This window comes from Sciurus vulgaris (assembly GCF_902686455.1).
Source record: "Sciurus vulgaris genome assembly, chromosome: 2".
Lineage (NCBI taxonomy): Eukaryota > Metazoa > Chordata > Mammalia > Rodentia > Sciuridae > Sciurus > Sciurus vulgaris.
Genome location: NC_136462.1, coordinates 100,487,170 through 100,508,309, shown reverse-complemented (window position 1 = coordinate 100,508,309; position 21,140 = coordinate 100,487,170). Strand labels below are relative to the sequence as shown.

The following is a 21,140-nucleotide window of genomic DNA, read 5'->3' as shown; positions in this document are numbered from 1 at the left end:
GATTTCAACTAAAACACAGAAGAATATAAAAAGTTTGGAAGAGGATGGAAGATACTTGAAGGAAAAGGATATTATCCATAAGAATGGTTTGAAAATCCCAAGATGGTTCAATATGGAGAAGTGAAGACCAGAAGGCAAAAATGTGAGCAGGTGCTACAATATCATGCTTGATACAGAAAAGGAAAGCAAATTATTCACCAAAACTTAAATATTATGTGATAAGTGGACATATTTTGAAACTTCAGTAAAGTTATGGGAAAAGAAATCAAATCCTAGTTTATGTCATCATTAGCAAACTTCTGAAACTCCTTTCCTAAGATTAGTATTATCAAGAAACCTCAATGAATTTGAAGACAGTTTGGTCAATGCTGCTTGTGACCAGAATGGAAAAAAAACAAACTAAGAACTGGATCGTATCAAACCTTCAGGTTATGATCCAGGAAGACACACTTACCTGTTCACAGCATACCCTTGGTCTGCTGAAAACAGGATTCTGGGCTGAATGGCCCAGAGGATAGTCACTGTGAAAAGCTGGAGCCCCTAGTGCGGAGTAGGAAATTTCTATTAAAAAACATAATGAAAGTGAGAGAAGGGAGGGAGGAAAACGGGGAAAGGGTTGGTCAAAGGAAGTGAGGTGGGCAAAGACAGTCTTGTAAAGTAGTGACTAGGAAAGGCCAAACCAGAAGACTTGAGTCTGTTATTTTCCACCCACCAAGCACTCTGCTCCCTTAAACAAGGGCATCGCTCGGAGAGAAATGGGCCCTTGTCCCCACTCCTAGCTCCAGATCAACAGCTCAGAGGTAAGAGCAGGCCACGAACATTTCTTCCTAAAGAAACTGACTTCTTTTGCAACAGTGTAGAGAAGTTTGAGCCTAAGGCCACTCACAAACAGTGGAGGTAGTAGTGTACAGGAATTAGGGAGAGATGGTAGATTCACTGTAGATAAAGACTGAACTGTAGACAAGGGAGATTTCTGTAGAGAACTTGGGGAAGACAGCCAAGATGAGTCCCCATGGGATCAGAACAAGTTTCAAAGACTGACCTTAGTATCTATCCTTTCAAAGGAGCCTGAAACTAACTGGATAATGTATTAGTCTGAGAAGCAAGTTATGCCCCGTGGTAATGTTGAAAACAGTAGAGCAGTCAAGAGTAATGAGTGCAGCTTAACAACTGAACTGTGTTCAGGAAGGAGACAAAGTGAGGCCTGCCTGAACCACTGGCATCCCAGGCTGACTGTGGGTAGGGTCAGGTCACAGCTCCAGGTACAAAATCAGAGCCTTTGCACTATGTGCGTGTTGGGGTCAGGGAGAAGTTAGATGTCATGGAAATAATCCAGCAGGTCATTTAAAATAAAAGGGAAATCACAAACCTAGTTTGTGAGCAATAGCAAGGATAAGAACCCAGAGTTCCTACACTGTATTATCAAGAATATTCAGATTCCAACAAAAAAAAATTACAAGACGTACAAAGAAACAGAAAAGTATAACCTGTATGTATATATGTAGGTGAGAAATCAGATAATAGAAATTGCCTATAAGAGCAACCAGATTTGTATTTAACAGACAAGGACTGCAAAGTAGCCATGACAAATATGTTTGCAAAACTAAAGGAAACATGATTACAGATGATGAATGACAGCAATGGTACAAGGGGCAGGAGGGAGGAACAAGAATATTTTGTTCTTATAAGGTACTTGCATTACCTGTGAAGTAAGTACAGTGTAATGAGAAGATGAACTGGAATTAAATATAAATGCAGATTGTAAACTCTAGGGCAATCACCAAATAAAAGTAAAAATGGAAGTATAACTGATATGCTAAAAAAGGGGAAAAATTGAATAATATAAAATACTTAGGACCACCAATGGCAGAAAAAGAGTAGAAGACAAAATAGGAACAAAGACCAAGGGCAACAAATAGAAGTATAACAAATACGGTAGATATTACTCCAACCACATTAATAATTGCTTTCAACAGCTATGGGTTTTGCGGGGGTTGCAGTTTGGCTTGGGATTGAACTCACAGACGCTTTACCACTCACTGATCTACATCCTCAGCCCTTTTTATTTTGAGACAGATTCTCGTTAAGCTGCCCAGGATGGTCTTGAACTCTCAATCTCCTGACTCACCCTTCCCAGTAGCGGGGATTACAGATGGGCGCCACTGCCCCAGCCAAGTTGTATACTTTCAAGTGAGTGAAGTGTTGAGTATGAGAATTATATCTCAACTTAAAAAGTTAAATAGGTCTTTAACATTCGACATGGCAGACTGAGGAGCTCAATAAATTCCCTCCTCAAAGCAAGGAAAACACTGAAAATTTGTCAAAACAATTTCAATGCTCTGTAAATTGGCCAACAGTACACAACAAACGAATATTCATGAGAAAACACTGAACTCTGTAAGAACAGTAGGAGTCTGGCATTCTTGCCTGGTGCTGCTCCCAACATCCTCTTCTTCCTCAGATCAGATAGCATGGTAGTTCTACCAGAGCAGGAAGAGCTGCAAAAATCAATAGATTTGCTGCTAGAGGGGGCTCACTCCACTTGGAGAGGTGTGGAATATAACCTTATAGCCAGGAGTAAAAGTGGTGCTCTCAGAACAGGGAATAAATCTGTTGTTTTAAGCCACCCAGTGTGTGGCACTTTGTTATAGCAACCTTAGAAAATATACAGCATTAATTTGAAGTATCTATGATGAGCTAATATGCACACTTTAAATCCCCAATGGAACAACTAAAAAATCAACTCAAGAAATAAGATTTTTTTAAAAGGAAAGGACATTAAAATAATGCATTATTTTAAAGAACTATCAACAAAAAAGTTAATAAAGGAGAAACAAAGGAACAAAAAATACTCATGCCATATAGGAAACAACAAAATGATAGACATAAATCCAACCATATCAATAATTATATTAAATGTGAATGGATTAAATGCTTCTATCAAAAGGCAGAGATTGTCAGACTGGATTTAAAAAAAACAAAGCCAAACAATGTACTGCTTATGAGTTACACTTTAGATTCATATATACATATAAATTGAAAAAAAGAAGAGAAAAAGATATCCATAATAATGGTAACTATAAGACAGCAAGAGTGGCCATACCAATATCTGACAAAATAGACTTTTTAATAAAAAAATTTTTTTTCAAGAGAAAAAGAAGGACAATTTTGTAATGATGAAAGAATTAGTTCAATCTTTTACCAGATCTAGAGCTTATTGGTATTCCTTGATTCCCATTCACCATGACATATTTAGAGTATGTCCCTTGCCATCCCCCCAGTCTCCAGTTTTCCCAGGGCTTCTCAAAGATGAACAGTTAGAACTTGTTCCTTGTCCCCCAATATCCATTCTCCTTTCAGACAAAACTATACTCCCAAATCTCTTTTTTTTTTTTTTACTTCCTCAATCTGTCTTGTTAGATAAAATACATTTTCACAGAACAGGTAACTGTAGGGTTCTTTCATAATAAAACGACCTTGCCCAACAGCCCCAGGGACAGCCCGCATCAGTCCTTTCGCAGGGGAACCGTCTCTTCCCGGATGCCCTCCTTGGTCACAATGCAGATCCTGAGGGCATCCCCAGTGTACACGTCCCGCTCAGCTGCAGAAATGAAGACGTCCTTCACCAGCCTCATGGCTCTGTCCAAAGACAGTGGCACATGCTCCACGTTCTGCATGTTCTTGAAACCAACCTGGTTGTCGAGCAGGGGCTGCAGCATGGCACTTGCTGAGCCTCCAGCCTTGAAGGAGTCTCTCTGGTAGGAGCCCATGGGTCGAAGCTGTACACAGCTCCCTTCCCTTCTTCATCAAGTCCCCCGATGATGTTGTAGACGTAGTATGGGAAGAAACGCCTTGAGTACAGAATGGTAGACAGCATTGCAGCAATGGCCCCCGTTGTCATGGCCTTATTATTGGAATGCTTATACATCTTCAGTCTTGCTTCAATAATCTTTGTCAGGGTAAGACAATCTCCATGAAAACCACTGCATCCAATGACTGTTTTGTCTGTTAACTTGTAACATTTGGGGCTGTCCCGGGTGTGAATTGAAAAGCCTTCACTCAGTCGAGTGTCAGAAGCAACAATCGAAAAGTCTTCACCAGCAATTGCCAATACAGTACCTCCGTTGAAGGCGTAGGGCGAGAAGCGCAGCCGCCGAGGGCCCGCGGCGCCGAGAGGCTCCATCTCCGTCTGCCCGCCGAGCCCCCAGGGTGAGACTGCGGACGACATCGCGCTGCGCGCCTCCAAATCTCTTTTGCTGCTAGATATGGTCATGTGACTAAGTGGTCTGGGAAGGGACAGATCTTCCCAGGCCCCTTTCACTTGAATGTGACATAGGGAAACATCTTGGACCATGTATTTGAGTAATACATCCAAGGATAGTGACACCACAAGACAAAAGGCTCCTGATCCCTAGCACTGAGATCACCACCCCCACATGGACTCCTTGGCCCACTTTCTATGTAAGAAAGAAATGAACCTTGTTTGACCCATTGTTTAAAAAAAAATGTGTACCTACCTTCTAGAACATCTTCCCAAGATACACAAAGCAAATAGGACAGAATTGAAAGAAAAAATTGAAAACTGAACAGTATTAGTTGGAGCTTTCAATAGCCCATTCTCAAAATTAACAGAACAAATAGAAAATCAACAAAAATACAGAAGACTTGAAATCACTCTCAACCTACTTGATCTAACATATTTATTTAACACTCTACCCAATAATAGCAGAGTACATGTTCTTTTTCAAGTATGTATGGATCTTTTTCCAGGATAAATTGGTCATATGCAAGACAACAAGACAAGTGTGTGTTGAGAAGTACTGAAATCATAGAAAGTACATTCTCTGACCACATGGAGCACAGAATTAAGTTGGGAATCAACAGCTAAAGTAAAAAAATTAAATTCCCTAATAGTTGAAGATTAAGTAACATACTTCTAAATAACAAATGGGATGAAGAAAGGAAAATTAGAAAATATTTTGAACTGAAGGAAAACAGAGATGGAGCCTGGGATGTAGATAAAGCAAGACCTAGAGGGAAAGTCTTGACTTTAAATGCCTTTATTAGAAAGGAGGATACATCTCCAATCAGTAATTAAATTTTACCTTAAAAACTGGTGGCAGGGGTGGGGGAAACATAAAAATAGGAGCTCAGTGGACTAGAGGAAGGAGATTAAGGAAGAGGGAGGAGAGACAGGAAAAAGGAGGAACTGCAGAAAGAAAATGACCAAAATATGGTATGTACACATATGAATACACCATGGTAAGTTTCACCTCTATGTATATCTATACAGCACCGATTAAAAAAAAAAAAACTATGAATAAATAGAAGGAAGACCAGTAGACTAGAGAAAATGGGAATAGAGGGAGGATGGAGAGGAGGAAAAGAGGAAGCACTGGGGACTGAAGTGGAGCAAATTACATTCTATGTATGTATGATTATGTCAAAATGAACCCCACTACTATGTATAACTATAATGCACTAATTAAAACATATAAAAAAATAACTAGGGGAAAAGAGCAAACTAAACACAAAGTAAGCAGAGGGAAAGAAATAATGATTAGATGGAAATCAATGAAATTTAGAAAATAACCAGAAAATCGAAGAAAGCAATGAACAAAATTGATTAACATTTATCTAGGTTGACTAAGCAAAAAGATAAAAGATTTAAATTCCAAAAATCGGGAATGAATGAGGGAACATTATTCCTGGGTTAGTCCCAGGACTGGAATGAGGCAAGCAAGGGGTTTAGGGTGCAGATTTAAGGATGTGCTTGTCCTCAAGGTCATGCAAATGCAGTCAGCACCCTGTGTACCTCACTTGCCTTACCCTAGTCCTACAGAGTTAGGATTGCAGGATCAGAGAGTCATGAAGAATGCAATGCCAACAAGTGAGATGAAAGGGACAAATTCTTGGGTAGAACAAATGTGAAAACTGACTCAATAAGGCCTAGGAAATCTGAGAAGATTTACAAGTGCTGGGCATGGTGGTGCACACCTGTAATCCCAGTGACTGAAGAGGCTGGGACAGTAGAAATTTAAGTCTGAGACCAGCCTCAGCAATTTAGCAAGGCCCTGTCTCAAAATAAAAAATAAAAAGGGCTGGAGATGTGGCTCAATGGTAAATCACCTCTGGGTTCAATCTTCAGTACCAAAAAAAAAAAAAAAAAAAAAGAATAGGTTTACAAGAAAAGAAAATGAGACCAGAAAATAAAAAAAATATGATCATCTCATCAGTAGATACAGAAAAAGTAATGTTCTGCATCTGGAACTGTTGGTTGTCTGGTAGTACTCAGGTGTGTTAATGTATTCCACGAAAAAGAATAGATTGAGCTAGACATTTACTGGTCATACATTTTTCTGTATGTTGTTTTTCAATAAAATTTTGATTTAAATAAGAAAGCAACTAGATTTATTTCTTAACTCTAAGCAGTAAGGCAACTATCTGTATCCACATTATAGCTTTTCTTTATGTAATTATTTGGATAATTGGTGCACAAAATCGAATTTACCATATTCCTCCAATTCTGGCACTATCTTTATTGGTCTATGCTAGGACCTATATCTATATATCCCTTTTTTCTTTGTTTTCCTCCCATTTCCCTCCACCTCCCATGTCCACTCTTGCAGATTTAATGGATGACTTTGCAATTTATCATCCACACCTTTATTTACATGTACTTGTATGCATGACCAATATCCAGTATTGCAGTTTTTATGAGACTTCAGATGTATATAAAGACTTACACTAGACATCTATTCAACATTGCTTTTTAGATCACGTCCATTCCTGCTAGAAGCTATAGAGCTTATGTTGTATTTCCTATTTTATTTCTTTATTCTTCCATTGATGGACATTTAAGTGTTTTCAACTCTTTTATAACCATGTTGTGATAAATATTTACTTCGCTCTTTAAGTGATCTGAGAATTTTTCTGCCTAAACTTATTTTCACTAAATATTCTCAAACTGTAACAACCCAATATTTTGATGATATTGTCACTGATTTTTTTCTAATACTTTCTTGGTTTTACTTTTAAGTTTATTACTTTCTTTCTTTTTTCAACTGGGAATTGAATCCAGGGGCACTTTACCACGGAGCTTATATCCCTTGTCTTTATTTATTTTATTATTTTTTTCTTTTTTTAAGACAGGGTCTAAGTTGGTGAAGGCTGGCCTGGAACTTTCCATCCTCCTGCCTCATCCTCCTAGTCTCTGGGATTATAGACCTGTGCCACCACACCCAGCTACTTTTTCAGTTTTAATCATGAATCCATATGAGGTTTATTTTTGGATGCAGCACTTGCAATGGATCTGCTTTTGTTTGTTTATTTTTCCACACAATTGGTCCATTTATTAAATAATCTCTTCTCTCTCAATCTGCTCTTAAGCATACCACAAAACGCCGGGCCCTGTGTGATGCTCCATTGTTCATGTATCCATTCTCATGCGAGTGTCACACTGTTTTAATACCACAGCTTTGTTATGTCCCTTACTATGTGATAGAGCATATCCCTCTTCTTTGATCTTTATTGTGAGAATTGTATTAGTTATATGCAGGCTTTTGTTTCATATAAATATAAAATCATTGCAAACATATCATAAAATTAAAAATCATGGTACAATAGACTGCTACTAGGATTTTTATTACCATATATTCGGTTTACCATAATTTGGGTAAAACTGACACCTTCGCCATGTTAAGTGTTCCTATCCATGAAAATGGCATGTCTCCCCATTTTTCAGGCCTTCTCTTCTTTTGTGTCCTTTAAAGAGAAATCTAAACATTTCCTCCTAAAAGGTAAAATGTATTTTTGTTACTGTGACCTCTGGATAGTTTACAGTTTCGTTGATATCATATCTTATTTTATTTTTATTTCATTTTTTTATTGTAAACAAATGGGATACATGTTGTTTCTCTGTACATGGAGTAAAGGCATTCCATTTGTGTAATCATATCTTATTTTATGTTTCATATAAAATCCTCAGAAAAATGTAGCTTACCCATTTTTATATTTGATTTTGAATACAGCTACCTTGTTTAACTTAATTCCAGTAGTGTGTTGATTCTCCTGGGTTTTCTGTGTAAGTGGTCATATCCTTTGCTCCTTTCCGTAAACTGTGGTTCAAGGAGCTCAGTCTTGGGCTGAAGCGCTTCAGGACACCCTGTTACCTGCCTTGAGACGAGCTCAGCCCCGGAGGCTGCTGGACCCTCCCTCCCGCAGGACCCACTCCAGGGACGACACCTGCCAGCTGGCAGCCCCCGCCCGGGCCAATGGCAGGGCGGACTCTCCAAGTTGGTCTCGGAAGGACCAATCCTGCGACTTCTCTCCTCCCTTCGCAGTCTACGCAGGGAAAGTAAGCAGTCGGTCGCTGGAAAACTTCTGGGCAAGATGGCCCTGTGGTGACTTAGGCGACCCTGCTCCCGCCCACGGAGCCGCAGCCCACCAGTAGAGCCTCGCACTCCGGCAGCGGTGGTGCTACCCGGCCGCTCTCGCCCATGGCGGTGGCCGAGCTGTACACTCAGGTAGGAGGGTCGACCGGACCGAGGGGTGGGGCGCTGGAGGGCGGCGGGCCCGGCGCAACGCTGACTGTACCTGGCGCCCGCGCCACACCTGTGCACCTGGCGAGGGGAGGGCCGGCGCGCAGGCCGCGGAGGGCCAGCCGGGACAGGGGGGCCCAGGCAAGCGTCGCCTCTGGAGGGCTCTGGTCCCCGCCGGTGGGAAAGGCGCCCCCAGGAGCCTGGGTCGGCTGGGGATGGGAAGACCAAGTGGGCGACCGGGCCTTTACTGAGTGAGTCCCCACCTCCTATTCCTGAAACACCTCTGCCCCTTCCTCCGCGGCCACCGGTGGAATCAGAGTTGCCCACCAGGACGTAGAAACTTCAGACACCTGGGAACTTCTGTAATCTTCCTGATCCCCTTGAGTTCCTTGAACAACTTGGCCCGCAAGTTTATGTCCACAATATTCAGGATGCCTTCTAGAACGCTGTCTTCAAAAGCCTAGCTTGTCCATTTGTGCTCATCCGATGAGTTGAAGCTGCTTGGGCCACACACACCTGCAGTGGTGGTGGAGCGCTCCTGATGTGCAGCCCCAGACCCTCCAGCCAACATCTACTGTAGTACTTCACAGTTCATAAAGCACCTTTCACATGCCCTGACTCTGAGAAACTCTCTAGAGCATTCCTCTGAACTCTCCTCATTCCTGTGGAGGGCTTCACTCCCACAGAGTGCCCAGACCCTCTGAGAGGAGCCTGAAAATTACCTGGATAAGGGGTATAAAAGTGTTGGCACTTTTGAAAAACTAACATTTAAATATCCATAAAGCAGATCCTCCTACACACCCCAGTGGGGGAAATCTGGAGTGCCCGAAATTCAGATATTGGAAATCCATTAATTTCTCCTGACACATGCCCTACCTTTAAATTTTAAAAGGCAATTTCATGGTAGATACACAGTGAAAGATCATTGTAAAGATTAATCTCTCAATGGCTTAAGCAAACTTTTTTCTTCTACTGTGCTTAATTAGTAACAATTCAAATACAAATAGACAAAATGAGATTTACACACTATGCATTTTCATTAACTAGAATTTTAAATGAGTGTCTGAATTGCCCTAGCTCTGCTCTAGAATATTTTTACCAGTGAGACTATGAGCCATCAGATATCCAGCAGTGCTTAAATCTTTAAATTACTAGAGGCGGGAGAAAATTCTTGAACAAAACTATTCTTAGGGGGTATCTTCAATGGATAGATAAAATTATTGATGATTAAGTTATTATAAGTAACAATTTTTTCCTGAAGCAAAAATACACAGATGTGATCACCCTATCATCAAGCCCCTCAAACCTCAGATGTTTATTAAATGCCTACTAGGTGCCAGTACAACACAGGAAAATGGATATGGAAGTTACAAAGAGACAAACTTGGATGGACAGAGAACCTGGGAATCCCAGGGATGAAGGAGTCTGATGGCTGTCTCTACTGCAAAATAAAACAAAACTATAATAACCCAAGGCTGTTCTCATGGGCCACCAGTGTCCTTAGACTGCCACCTCCTTTCCAGGTAGTCATTCAGCTCATTTGTTGGTTGTGGAGGTGGGAAGCTCCCTCATTTGTGAGGCTGCCTGACTAGGTTTTAGAGATCGTACTTTGTTAAAGTTTCTTTCTTAAATTAAGATAAGATCTAAACTTTGTCCCTTGCTTCCTTGCCACTCCTCCTCCCTGCAATCCAGCTGATGGTCCTGGGATGCCAGTCCACAGGATTACCCTAAATCAAAGTTTGTGAATGGGAAACCTTGTCCACTTTTAATCCCCAGGGGTGCTCTGTCTCCCAGCACAATTTAAACCACAAAGTTCTAGAACAACCTGAAACCTACTTCTTCAGCCAGAGGCAAACAGTGTCCCTGCATCAGGGTAACAGATGGGCTGTCCATTCTGAAACCCCTGCACAGCAGTCAGTTCTTGTGTCTGTTGCACTCCGCCCCTGGCCGCCCCACCCACTTCACCTGGCTGTTACCTGCCTGGCCCCTGTCTAATCTCCCCTCTTGCTTTAGTCCTTGAAGACAGGCATGGGATATGATAAGGCACATATCACTCTCTGTATTCAAAAGCATTATGATTGGGGGAACATAAGAAGATTCAAAAAAGAAGTGGTTGCCTTGCCTCTCAAGGAGTTTTCTAGTTAGGGAGTGGTCAGAAATGCCCAGTAGCTCCATTGCTGAGGCCCAGAGAGCACTGGGAGCATGGCGGGAGATGGAACTGAGAAGGGAGGGCCATCGCAGCCAAAGCTGGCTTTACATTCCCATGGAGCTTTTGGGCCGGGACAGCAGAATCAAGGTTAGTGTTTTAGGAAGTGAATTTTCCAACAGTGCCCTGGGGTCAGGTAGCCAAATGGTCCAGTCATCCCAAACATTCAGGAAAGACTGAGAACTGCAGTATTGGCTATGGAGGGTACAGGCTGCTGAGAATGGGACACTGGCCTGGAGTGTGAGGGAGAGGACATGCCAAGGATGACAGGAAGGGTACAGCCTATATGACTGAGAACAGCCTATATGACTGGACCCCAGGAGGAGGATATATTTGAGAAAAGCAGTGAGACAGGTTTCCTACCAGCAAGGGTGTCGAAGTGGAGAGGAGGCATCGGGGAAAGTGCATAGTCCAGGTGGCTGCAGAGGATGGGCCAGGCCAGGGGCCGAGTCTTCTGCCCAGACACAGTCAGTGAAGCCGAGGCACTGCAGGTCCTGGCCAGGGAGAAAGAAGAGGGCTGAGGACAGGACACTGGGGAGTACGTTTGTTCAGGGAGAAAGAGGAAGCCCAGGGCCTGAGCTGAGCCATCACGGAGGAGGAAACAGCAGAGCTGGCATGGGGAGCCACAGGAAGAGGCGCCAGGAGGGGACAGGGGAGTCTGGAGAGAAGCCTTGATGAGAGGAGTGATTGCAGCCGCTGAAGTGTAAAGTGACCCATTTCTTTTCAAAGTTATTTGGCTATGTGCCATAGAAATGTTCAGAGGAGCAGTTCCACTATTCAAAATCTCTCTGAGAAAAACTGGTCTGGCCATTCTCTACTTGAAGCCCTCTGGAGGGCCCTGTCCCTTTCAGACTTGCTACCTAGCCATTGGGCCCTCCCTCTTATCAGTTCCCAGCCCCAGCCTCTCCTCTCCTACCTTGGCTCCCACTCTGCCAAACTTCTTGTCGTCCCTTGGTGCTTTCCTGTGCGCACACTCCTCTGTGTTGGCACACAGAGCTCCCTCTGTCCGACTTGCTCACGATGCCTGCAACCTTTCAAAGGTCATTTGGCCAGGACTTCTGAGAAATCTTTGCAGCTTGCCCCTCCACCCAGCTGTCCTCCACACTGCCTGTCAACATCGCCTCTGACTGTGTCTCCCCCACCGACCAAGAGCTTCCAGAGAATGGGGAGCACTGGGGCTCTATAAGTGCTTCATGTGAGCATGAGTGCAAGGATAAATTGTTTTGCTTAAGGAAAAGCTATGGACCTGGGTTTAATCTCCAGTACCATGGGGGTGTGTGTGTGTGTGTGTGTGTGTGTGTGTGTGTGTAAAACAAACAGGAAAAGCTGTGGACGCAAAGATGACAATGATGATGGTTATTTCTGTCTTGCAGTCTTGGTAAATCCAGTACTTCTTAGGTGCCAGAACTATGCGTACCTTCTCTCACTTAATCCAAATAAACATGTTAGATGTTGCGATCTCAGTTTTAGAAATAGTCAGGCAAGGGTTACGTAGAAATGATGGAGCCAGGGTTAAAAGCCCGTGTCTTGATGCCTCTCACTACCCCCACGCGGTCCCACCTCTTAGAGCATCTTCCTCCTCTTCAAAGGCTCTGACCTTTTTCGCACACCCAGAGGACTTGCGGGAAGTCTGTCCACCTCCCAGCTACCTCCCCTGCACCTGCTAATTTGTCATTATTCCTTGTAATAACTAAAATGGGACCAATCCTAATGTCCAGCAAGAGAATTAAGCAAATTACAAAAGATCCACGTGATCAGATAGTAGAAAGCCATTAAAAGAGCTACTTTATGAAGACTTTGAAATGACATAGAAAATGCTCGCATTACATGAAAAATGAGAGAATGAAAATTGTATATGCTGTGATCATAAATATGAAAATATGTAACAAAGGAAAAGAACATACATGTCAGCGACTGAAGACTGGACAGTCAGTCCTGGTAGCTGCAGAGATGTCAAGCAGGGTGGAAGCTGAGGAAGGTGGTTAGATTTGGCCTCTTGGCGGTCTAGGATGTGGTTCTTTGTCAGTAGAATTGGTCCCTGACTTGGCTGTGAGCTGACGGGTAGGAATCAGAGGCTGCTTGGATGCACCTCCAGGGAGAGGGGAGCCTGAGTTGGTGGCAGGAGGTGAAGGTATGGAGGTCTTCAGAGAGAAGGAAAGAAGCTGAGAGCCCTTGGCAACTGCTGAGATGAGATTGGGCTGGACCGAGAGCTCAGGGGAGCCGCAGTACCACCAGCCTTTTCAGCATCCTCCAGATCTACCTACCCTCCAGCCCCCAGCCCCGCCACCCAGGGCGCTTCCTCTGGGTGAGTTTAAGTACCTCCATGTTCACCTCAGTGGCCCTGTCTAGATCTGGTCTGCCCAACACGATCCCAGTGGAACTGTGTGGTATGATGTCCTATGAGTGCCCCTCCGTACAGCCTAGCATTATGTTAGTGCTGTTTGTTTTCAGCAGAGATGGCAGATCCTCTGCCCCTGGAAGGCTCTGTGCTTGATGCCTCAGGTCAAGTTCTGGTCCTGCCCCTTATTAGCCTGGTGGCCACTAGGCAAGGTATTAAACCTGAGTTTCTACACCTGTAAATAGGATTTAATAGTACTTCTCAGCTTGGAAAGTTGCTCTAAGGATTACATAATGTGTGTAAAGCCCTTAGCATAATACCTGACATATAATCCTTAATAAAGGTTAGTTGTTTTTTATATCGATACTATTAGAATATAGTTAATTCTAGGTACCTACATGCTGGACTTTACAATCATTAAAATTTTCATCGGGTTATTGCCCAGAGTTTCTGTAGCTTGTCAAAACTTTTTAAATCTTGGTCATCTTTAATTATCATTTCATCTGCTTATTTGATACACACACATTCTGTTTTCTTTGTCCAAGATACTGGTGAATGATGAGTAGAAGGGGAGGCAGCGGAGCTCTAAACCCTCCCAAGGTCTTTTGAAAAATAAAATACAGCTCTTGCTTATTACCAAGGACTCAGGTTATGACACTTTAGCCACAGATATGCTAATTATAATAATTTAATTCTCCATTCCTCTCACTTATACACAAAAACATTCAAAGAGCTTCTGTTGAAACTCAGATGTGCCAGATTGAGAGGAGCATCTTCCCCTGCAGTCTAGGGTCCCTGTGTAAAATAAGGTCTAAGTTCAGTTTAGTCATTTTCCACTTGGCTATTCTAAATGACTTCTCCATATATCACTAACGATGCTAGAAAATTAGATTTATCCATTGTATTTTCCATTGTAGTTCAAAAAAGTTTTTTAAAGTCAACCTAAAATACCAGGTTTAGTCTTTTTTAAAGTTTACTTTTTATTCATTTGTTGTAAAAAATATTACTAAGAATACAGATGAAAGACCAAATTTAGTCTCTAATTGGTGCAACAGAACTACTGGGAAGTTGAGATTCTGTTCCACAGGTGATTTTGGAATGCTGCCTATGGGAAGTCATTGCACTGGGTCCTAAGGCACTAAGAGGCCCTTGAAGCACAATTGCCAGTGGAGCAGATGGGAGGGAACTCAGTCACCTGGGGAGGGGTAGCAAGAGCTCTGCAGAGGAAGCGCCAGCCTGGTGGGGACAGTGCTAGAGCTGAGGGGGTCCTTGAATTGACCCTTGGCTGCTAGGGAGGTTTGCTTGCTCCTGGGAAGAAGCAGGGTGGGGCTGGGTTGGAGGGAACAGAACTATACAGCAGAAAGTCGAAGAACAGCTGGTCATATTCTAGAAACTGCTAATGGTTTGGAGTGGCAGCTCACAGAGGATGGATTTTTAAAGGGACGAGGCCTGAATAGGAAAATTGTCCAGGACAGTGGCTCCCCAAGCCTAGCTGTTCATCGAAATCCATGTGGGAGAGGTGACTTTCAAACTTTCTTCTTGCCAGGCCGTACCCATGGAAATTCTGATCAGTGTGGGTGAGGGGGTCTGTGTGTTCAAAGAAACCTGGTGCTCAGCTGGTTGAGGCAGCTGCTAATTCAGGGCCCTATCAGAGGGATGGTGGGCAGGAGCAGAGAGGTGAAAGTCGTTGAAGAGGTGGGCAGGCTTTCCACCTGGCGACCACCTGGGGGCAGAGACACAGATATTGAGACACCATTATCCCCTGGCATGAGGAGAAAGAGAAAGGAGGAAGGGAAGCAGATTTGGGATAGGCAGAAACATCTTTTGAGTTGGGAATTTGTGAATATCCAAGGACATTTAGAGATTGACATTTGGGAGGCAATTGGAGATGTGGTTCCACTGTGAGATCTGGGCTGGGGGTGTCAAAGGTGCAGGTGTGAGGGCAGTTGTAGAGGCCTTGGAAATGGATGGAACTCTCCAGAAATGGCCTGTCATGAAAGGAAGCCAGGAAGGATCTTAGGAGACATGGACAGGGGGCAGAGGGGACAGAGGAACCTAGGGAAGGGGACTTTGAGGAATAAATGAAAAGGAGAACCATAGGGAGCAGTGTCTTCAGCCTGACCTGGCTGACCCCAAGTGTGGAGATGCCCTTCTGGTCAAGAAAGTGGCTCTAGGAAAGAAACTCATATTACTCCATGTTCTGTGTGAGTCTTCAAGCCATTTCCGTGGCTGGTGCCAGAAGACCCCCAGACAGGCAGCAGTGTCTCCTGTGCACACAGGGCTAGGGCAATCCAGCATGTTCTCGAGCACATATCGTTTCCTGAGCCTCAGTGGTCCTGAGCCTGTGTCTCCTTTCCCAGCTCCGGGAGGAGTCCCAGGAAAGGCTCAGGAGATGACCTCTCCTCTCTCTTGGTTCTACAGCAGCTTTTGCAGCCATCCAGAGGCCTTCTGGAAGCTTCTGCCTCACAGGAAGGAACCACACTCAGGGACTCACGTGAGAGCTGGTCACATTGCTTGCAAGGCCTGAGTTTTTATTTGTCTAAGTGCTGCAGTTAGTTGTCCTTGCAGCTTGAAGCGTTGCCTGTGGGTACAGGAATGTGAGGAAGGAGGGAGGGAACGAATGGGTGGAACTTACTTGGGGCTGAGTAAACTTCCCTTGTGTTTGCCTACCAGGCTGGGTTGCATTGCAGGGCTCTGAACACCTGGCAGCACGTAGCAGCGCACCAGGACCAGCAGGGTGTGGACTGCCTGTGACCCTGGGGCACAGAAGAGAAGCGGGCAGCAGTGACATGTGTCCTATCCTAACACTACCTTTCCATTTAATAGTACTTTTAGCTGAAACAAGCCCTAAACTATTGCTCAGTGAGCATGCAGACTTGCAGGTGTATGCTTGCTGCTGGGAGTTCAGGTTCTCTCCCAGGCCAAACTCACTCAACCAGGAGTTCAAACCTAGAGTCTCTGGCTCCAGCTTTGCCAGTGTCCCTGTCCTTTGAGCCTCTCTGAGTAGTATTTGGTGAATTTTTGCCCTCCCTGGGCTTGACTTGGGGTATCAGTAAAACAAAAGGATTGATTGACGATTGCCTTAGTGATTGGACCTTACTTCTCAGAGCTCCAGGCTTCCGTGGAAGGACCTTGGGCCCAGCCACCAGCTCAGCTCCTGTCAGGCACCTGCACTCTTGGCTCCCATCAGGCACCTCCACTCTCACCTGCTTCACATGGTGGGCTCCACCATCATTGGAAATAAACTTCTGCACTTTTAAGAAGTTAGACAGACAGCTTGGAGTAAATAGTCTCCAAGGATCTTTTTAGCTCTGAAACTCCATCATGGCCAATTCTTGATAAATTGGGATACTCCATTTAATGAGTATTTTTAAGAGTAGACCTGAGGTAGAAAGCATGTAGCCCATGGCAACAAGGATGTGTGTGGGAGTGGATGGTGTACGTATGTGTGAGGCCTATGTTTATGAGGCACAGGAGTGTGTCATTGCCTGCCAGCTCATTCTAGCTCATTCTTCCATTTGCATGTTTTCTCTCTCTCTCTCTGTCAAAACTTACTTTTCCTGCGTCCCATTTCAGCAAGCTCTTTTTGGATGCTAACTGTGGAGAATTTAGGCAATCCAAATAACTTACAGTAGACATGATTGATGTGATTGATTTTCAACCAATCACTTTCTTTCTTTCTTTCTTTTTTTTTTTTTTTTTTTTTTTGTCAATTGAGACAATTTGCATTAACTGATAATGTTCCTCATCCAACATTTTCCTGGTCTCCTAGTACTGTGCCCTGAACTTTATTTTATTCTTATTCTGTTTTCATTAATCAATGGGACTCATTATGTTGTCTCTGCTGGTCTCAATCTCCTTGGGCTCAAGCAATCCTCTACCTTTACGACCTCATTTGACTTGAATCACCTTCTAATGAGCCACCTTCTAATGACCCAATCTCCAAATGAAGTCAAATGGGCAGGGAGGTTAGAACTTCAACATATAAATTCTGGAGGACACAATTCAATTGTACCTGAATACCTGGACATCAGCACTGAGCCTAGTGTACTGGTTGCCTGTTGGGATTGGAGCTGGGCAACTACCTGTGGACTTGCACCTCTCCAGGGCGGGCATCCCTGGCTGCTGACTATTGTGATGAGACAGTGATGTTGCCACTGTAACGATACTGCCATGGCAGTCTACAAAGTGCTTTCAAGTACTTAGTCTAATTCAGCCTCCCAGCAAGCCCCTGAGATAGATATGGTACACATTTTATGGATGGAAACCATGGTGCCAGAAGTTAAGTGTGTGGCTTATTCCACTGTACAGCTTCAGTGGTGGACCAGATCCCTCTGCTCTGACCCTTGTAGAAAGCACTCACCAATTCCCAGGAAGGGATTCTTGGACTTCCTTCCCACCCCCAGGCTTTGAGTTTTCAAGGCGTATTTAGCATGCTTTGTGAGTTCCATTTCCTATCGAATTGAGCTACAATTGATTGCAGAATGCACTAAAAATGGTCTCATCCAATAAAAAGTAGGTAAGGAATATTCCTAATGGAGGAACTTAGTTGACAGAAAGAAATCTTCCCACATCTAGTCATCTAATGATCTGTGCTGTGGGTTTTAAAGTGCTGAAATTGAGCCCATCTTATTCTGTCAAGCAGTACAACAGGGTTTGGATTCCTGATCCTGAAGAAGTTTGGAAGTCTGCTGAAATAGCAAAGGACTACAGAGTTGGCGACAAGGTCCTGCGACTCCTGCTGGAAGACGGAACGGTGAGGGTCCTTACTCGTCCAGCTACAATGATGTATAAGTGGTACGCGTGTGGAGGGGTGGGGGGCAGATGGTCCTGTGGAGCAGCCCAGGGGAGGGCACATGAGAGGGCACTGGCACCAGTCCCAGGAAGGCCAACTGGTGCGGTGGACTCCCTGAGGTGTTTGTACCATGCCCTCCATGCTGTCCCACAGCGGGCCCCTCTCTGTAGTGGGGTCCAGATGCAGTCGCCAGGCTCTCTGCCCCTCTGCCGTATTTCTAGGTGTTCAGCCTTGTTTGCTGAATGTTGAAAAGTGGTGAGTTATTTTGGTTTCGTGAGTCTCAGCAGAGAAACTGGACAAAGATGAGAAACTTGAAGGGAAGTAGTTTGAGCCCAAGGCATAATCAGCAAGGGGAAAAAAAGTCAAGATGAGAAGAATAGAAGAGAGAGAGAAACCAGGACGAGGGAGATGCAGGAGGAGACTGGAGGGAGAAAAAGCCTGTCTGTAGGTATACAGGGCACATGGCCAGCATGAGAGGACAGGAATGTGCAGCTATGTGTGACGTTAGGCAGAGCCTCTGTCCATGCTCACATGATGAGGGAGAGGCCACTGGTTAGTCATGAGCGTCAGCAGGGGCCCTGTGGTGGCATGGGCTGTGAGGGGCCTCTCTCAGAGGCTGCCTGTGCCCTTTGATTGTGCAGCTTCTGAAAATTTTGCTTCTTCTTGAAGCAGCCATCATGAGTCATCCTTTTCCCACCATGATGACACCCCTCTGAGTCCATAGCCAGGTGACCTTGCAGTTTTAGAATCAAGTATCTGGTGGAAGAGCTAAACAGAAGATTTGTGCTCCATCCAACACCAGAGGAGGTCTGGGGAATATCTGAAGAATACTGGATGCTGGAAATTACAAAGCACACTTCCATTCAGACTGTCCTGGATTTGAGGGACATTCCTGAGATCCTGGGAAGGAGGCTAACATGGTGGCTAAGTTCACATCCTCTAGCATCAGGCTGGCTGGATCCAGTCCTGGCACAGCTGCTTGCTAAGTCTGTGACAGTGGTCCCTCAGCTTCCTCATATGTAAAAGGAGTGGCAGTGCCATCACAGGGTCCTGAGATCATAGGTCACCCAGGGGTGCCTGTGCGAGAACCCGCCTGAGAATACCATCTGTCACTTAGCCTTCCCTTCCCACCAGTGTCTCCTCGTGGCTTTTACTGAGTACCTCCTGAGCACAGTCACGATGCCAATCAGGGATCAGTAGCTTCACCTGGGGAGAAGAATCTGGAGACAGCAGATGCAGCATGCTGCTGTAATGGTCTTGGGAGAGCCTCAGCGGCTGCTCCCAAGGCCCTGAACGGGCCCAGGGAGAGGCAGGTAGGATGGCGCAGAGCCAGGCTGCTCTTACTTCAGCCCCAGCTGCACCTGGAGGACAAAGTCTGCTTTGTGTGAGAAAATGTCACCTCTGCCTCCAGCTGTCAACACTCCTTCCCCGCAAAGAGCAGTTCACTTTCTCCTCTTCTCTTCCCTGGTTTCCCTCACACATAGCTCACATAATGGCTGAACAGGAAATGGGACTTGTTGATTTAAAACAGAAAAATTATAACAGGAAAGGTAAAACATATTATATGAAAAGCATCTTTCTGGATTGTATTCTCAAAACACAAGTTGACAGCATGCTGGCCAGGCAGGCCCACACAGGAACTTGCTTGCCGGGGACCAGCCCTAGCAGCAGAGTCCAGGGGTCCTTGATGGCCTGAAATGTAAAAGCCCCAAAAGATTAGGCGGCGCAGCGTCAGCGATGGACAGCAACCACACAGACTCAGGTCGGTGTTAGGTTGCTGACAAGTTTATTGAATTTACCAGCAATTTTTATACCCTTTACAAACTTACTAAGAATAAAGGAGGGAGTTTCAAGGGCATAGATAACAGAAGAAGGATTTGGGCATTTAGCCAACAGGCGCCATCTGGTAATATCTTATCTTACTTGACATTTTCCCACAATGAAGTATCCTTGACTCGAAACTTACAAAAGCAAGTTGTTGTATACTACTTGTTTTTCCTTGAAGTTTAACTTTTATTTGATTTCTTACTGCTAAGATTAATTATAACTTCTAGTAATTTGTTATTAATTTTTTATGACTATAATTACATGTCTATGCTATGTTAAATCATATTATACTATTAAGAACCAAGTTATTATCTTCAGAGTAAAAAATCTTCATCTAAAAGAACTAAAACTTTTCTTTTGAACTAAATATAATGTATTTCTGTGGGAGGCTCATTACTTTGTAGAAGAAACCAGATGTAATAAATATGTTGATCACTGAAGCTAAGAGAATCACTTATATGCAACTAGATGTCTGGGAGTCTTGTAAAAGTTAACAAAAACATCACAAGACATATTGCTTCAGAATGTCCACCATTCCCTATAGGAATATTAGTGCTTTGTGTAAACAAATGAACTTTATTTTACTGGAATTGAGTTAACTCATATGAACTGTTTGTGTTCCCATCATCCTTCAACCGAAGAACTTTATTAAACATGATTAATCCACGTAATATTGTGAGCTCTGGTGAAAGACAAAAAAGGAAGAGAGATTAACACTCTGAGGAAGGGGCTCCAGCTTTACTCAACTTACGACGAGTCCTTGCTATCGTCCTCCAGAGGAAGATTACCAACCTCTGGCATGGGTCTTTATGCGCCAGGCACACTTCCCTGGCATGAGTTTTATGTGCTAGGCGCCCCCGCAGTTCCCCCTTTTTTGTTTTGAAGATCAAAAAGACCTTTTTGAATTTGAAGGCCCTTAAAAACCTTTGTTAAGAGTCGAAGGATAACTGGAAGACAAAAAATCAGTATCTCATGGAACTTCTGTTTCTATATACTTTTCTCCCAAGTTATTTTCTTGGCGGAGGGACTGATATTGTTGCCTGAGCATTAATACCTGTACAGCACTTACTCTTTCCCTGATGAAGGTAACTAGGAGATTTCATGGCCTTCATTTCCTCGATTTGACCCGATCCCCTATTTCTACACTAACTACCTGTTCTTAATTCTGGCTTCATTCCCCCCTCTAATCTTAGGAACTCCATGCTGCTGGGGAAGAAGGTCGATGACCGCTCTGACTTCTTCGAGCTGGAAGTGGGTGGCGTGGGGCAAGCAGCTTGGAGTTCCTTTTTTTAAAAATCGGGTCAATCGAGGGGTCCAAGGTAGAAGTCTGGTTGGGGAAGAGCATGTTGTAAGGTCATCTGGGGGTGGGTGCCTCTATGAGAGAAGAACAAAAAGACATGAGTACTGAAAGGAGATTAGTACAAAGTAAATGTT

At 44.0% G+C, this 21,140-nt stretch overlaps 2 protein-coding genes and 1 long non-coding RNA gene across 3 annotated transcripts in view; 1 reads left to right on the top strand and 2 right to left on the bottom strand.

The window, feature by feature from the left end:
* LOC306655510 overlaps window positions 1–21,140 on the bottom strand; it is a 214,048-nt gene that overhangs the window by 190,950 nt on the left and 1,958 nt on the right. The window lies entirely within an intron of this gene.
* LOC306653508 (proteasome subunit beta type-1-like) lies at window positions 3,410–4,245 on the bottom strand. Its single transcript, XM_079126524.1, is given in 2 exon segments — window positions 3,410–3,769; window positions 3,772–4,245. Coding segments are annotated over 2 exon segments (720 nt in total). The 5' UTR covers window positions 4,229–4,245; the 3' UTR covers window positions 3,410–3,506.
* Window positions 8,327–21,140, top strand: part of MYO5C (myosin VC) — a 100,081-nt gene continuing 87,267 nt past the window's right edge. The window contains exons 1-2 of the mRNA XM_079129877.1: window positions 8,327–8,525; window positions 17,730–17,840. Of these exons, the coding sequence (XP_078986003.1) occupies window positions 8,499–8,525; window positions 17,730–17,840 (138 nt within the window). The 5' untranslated portion in view covers window positions 8,327–8,498. The remainder of the gene's footprint in view (window positions 8,526–17,729; window positions 17,841–21,140) is intronic.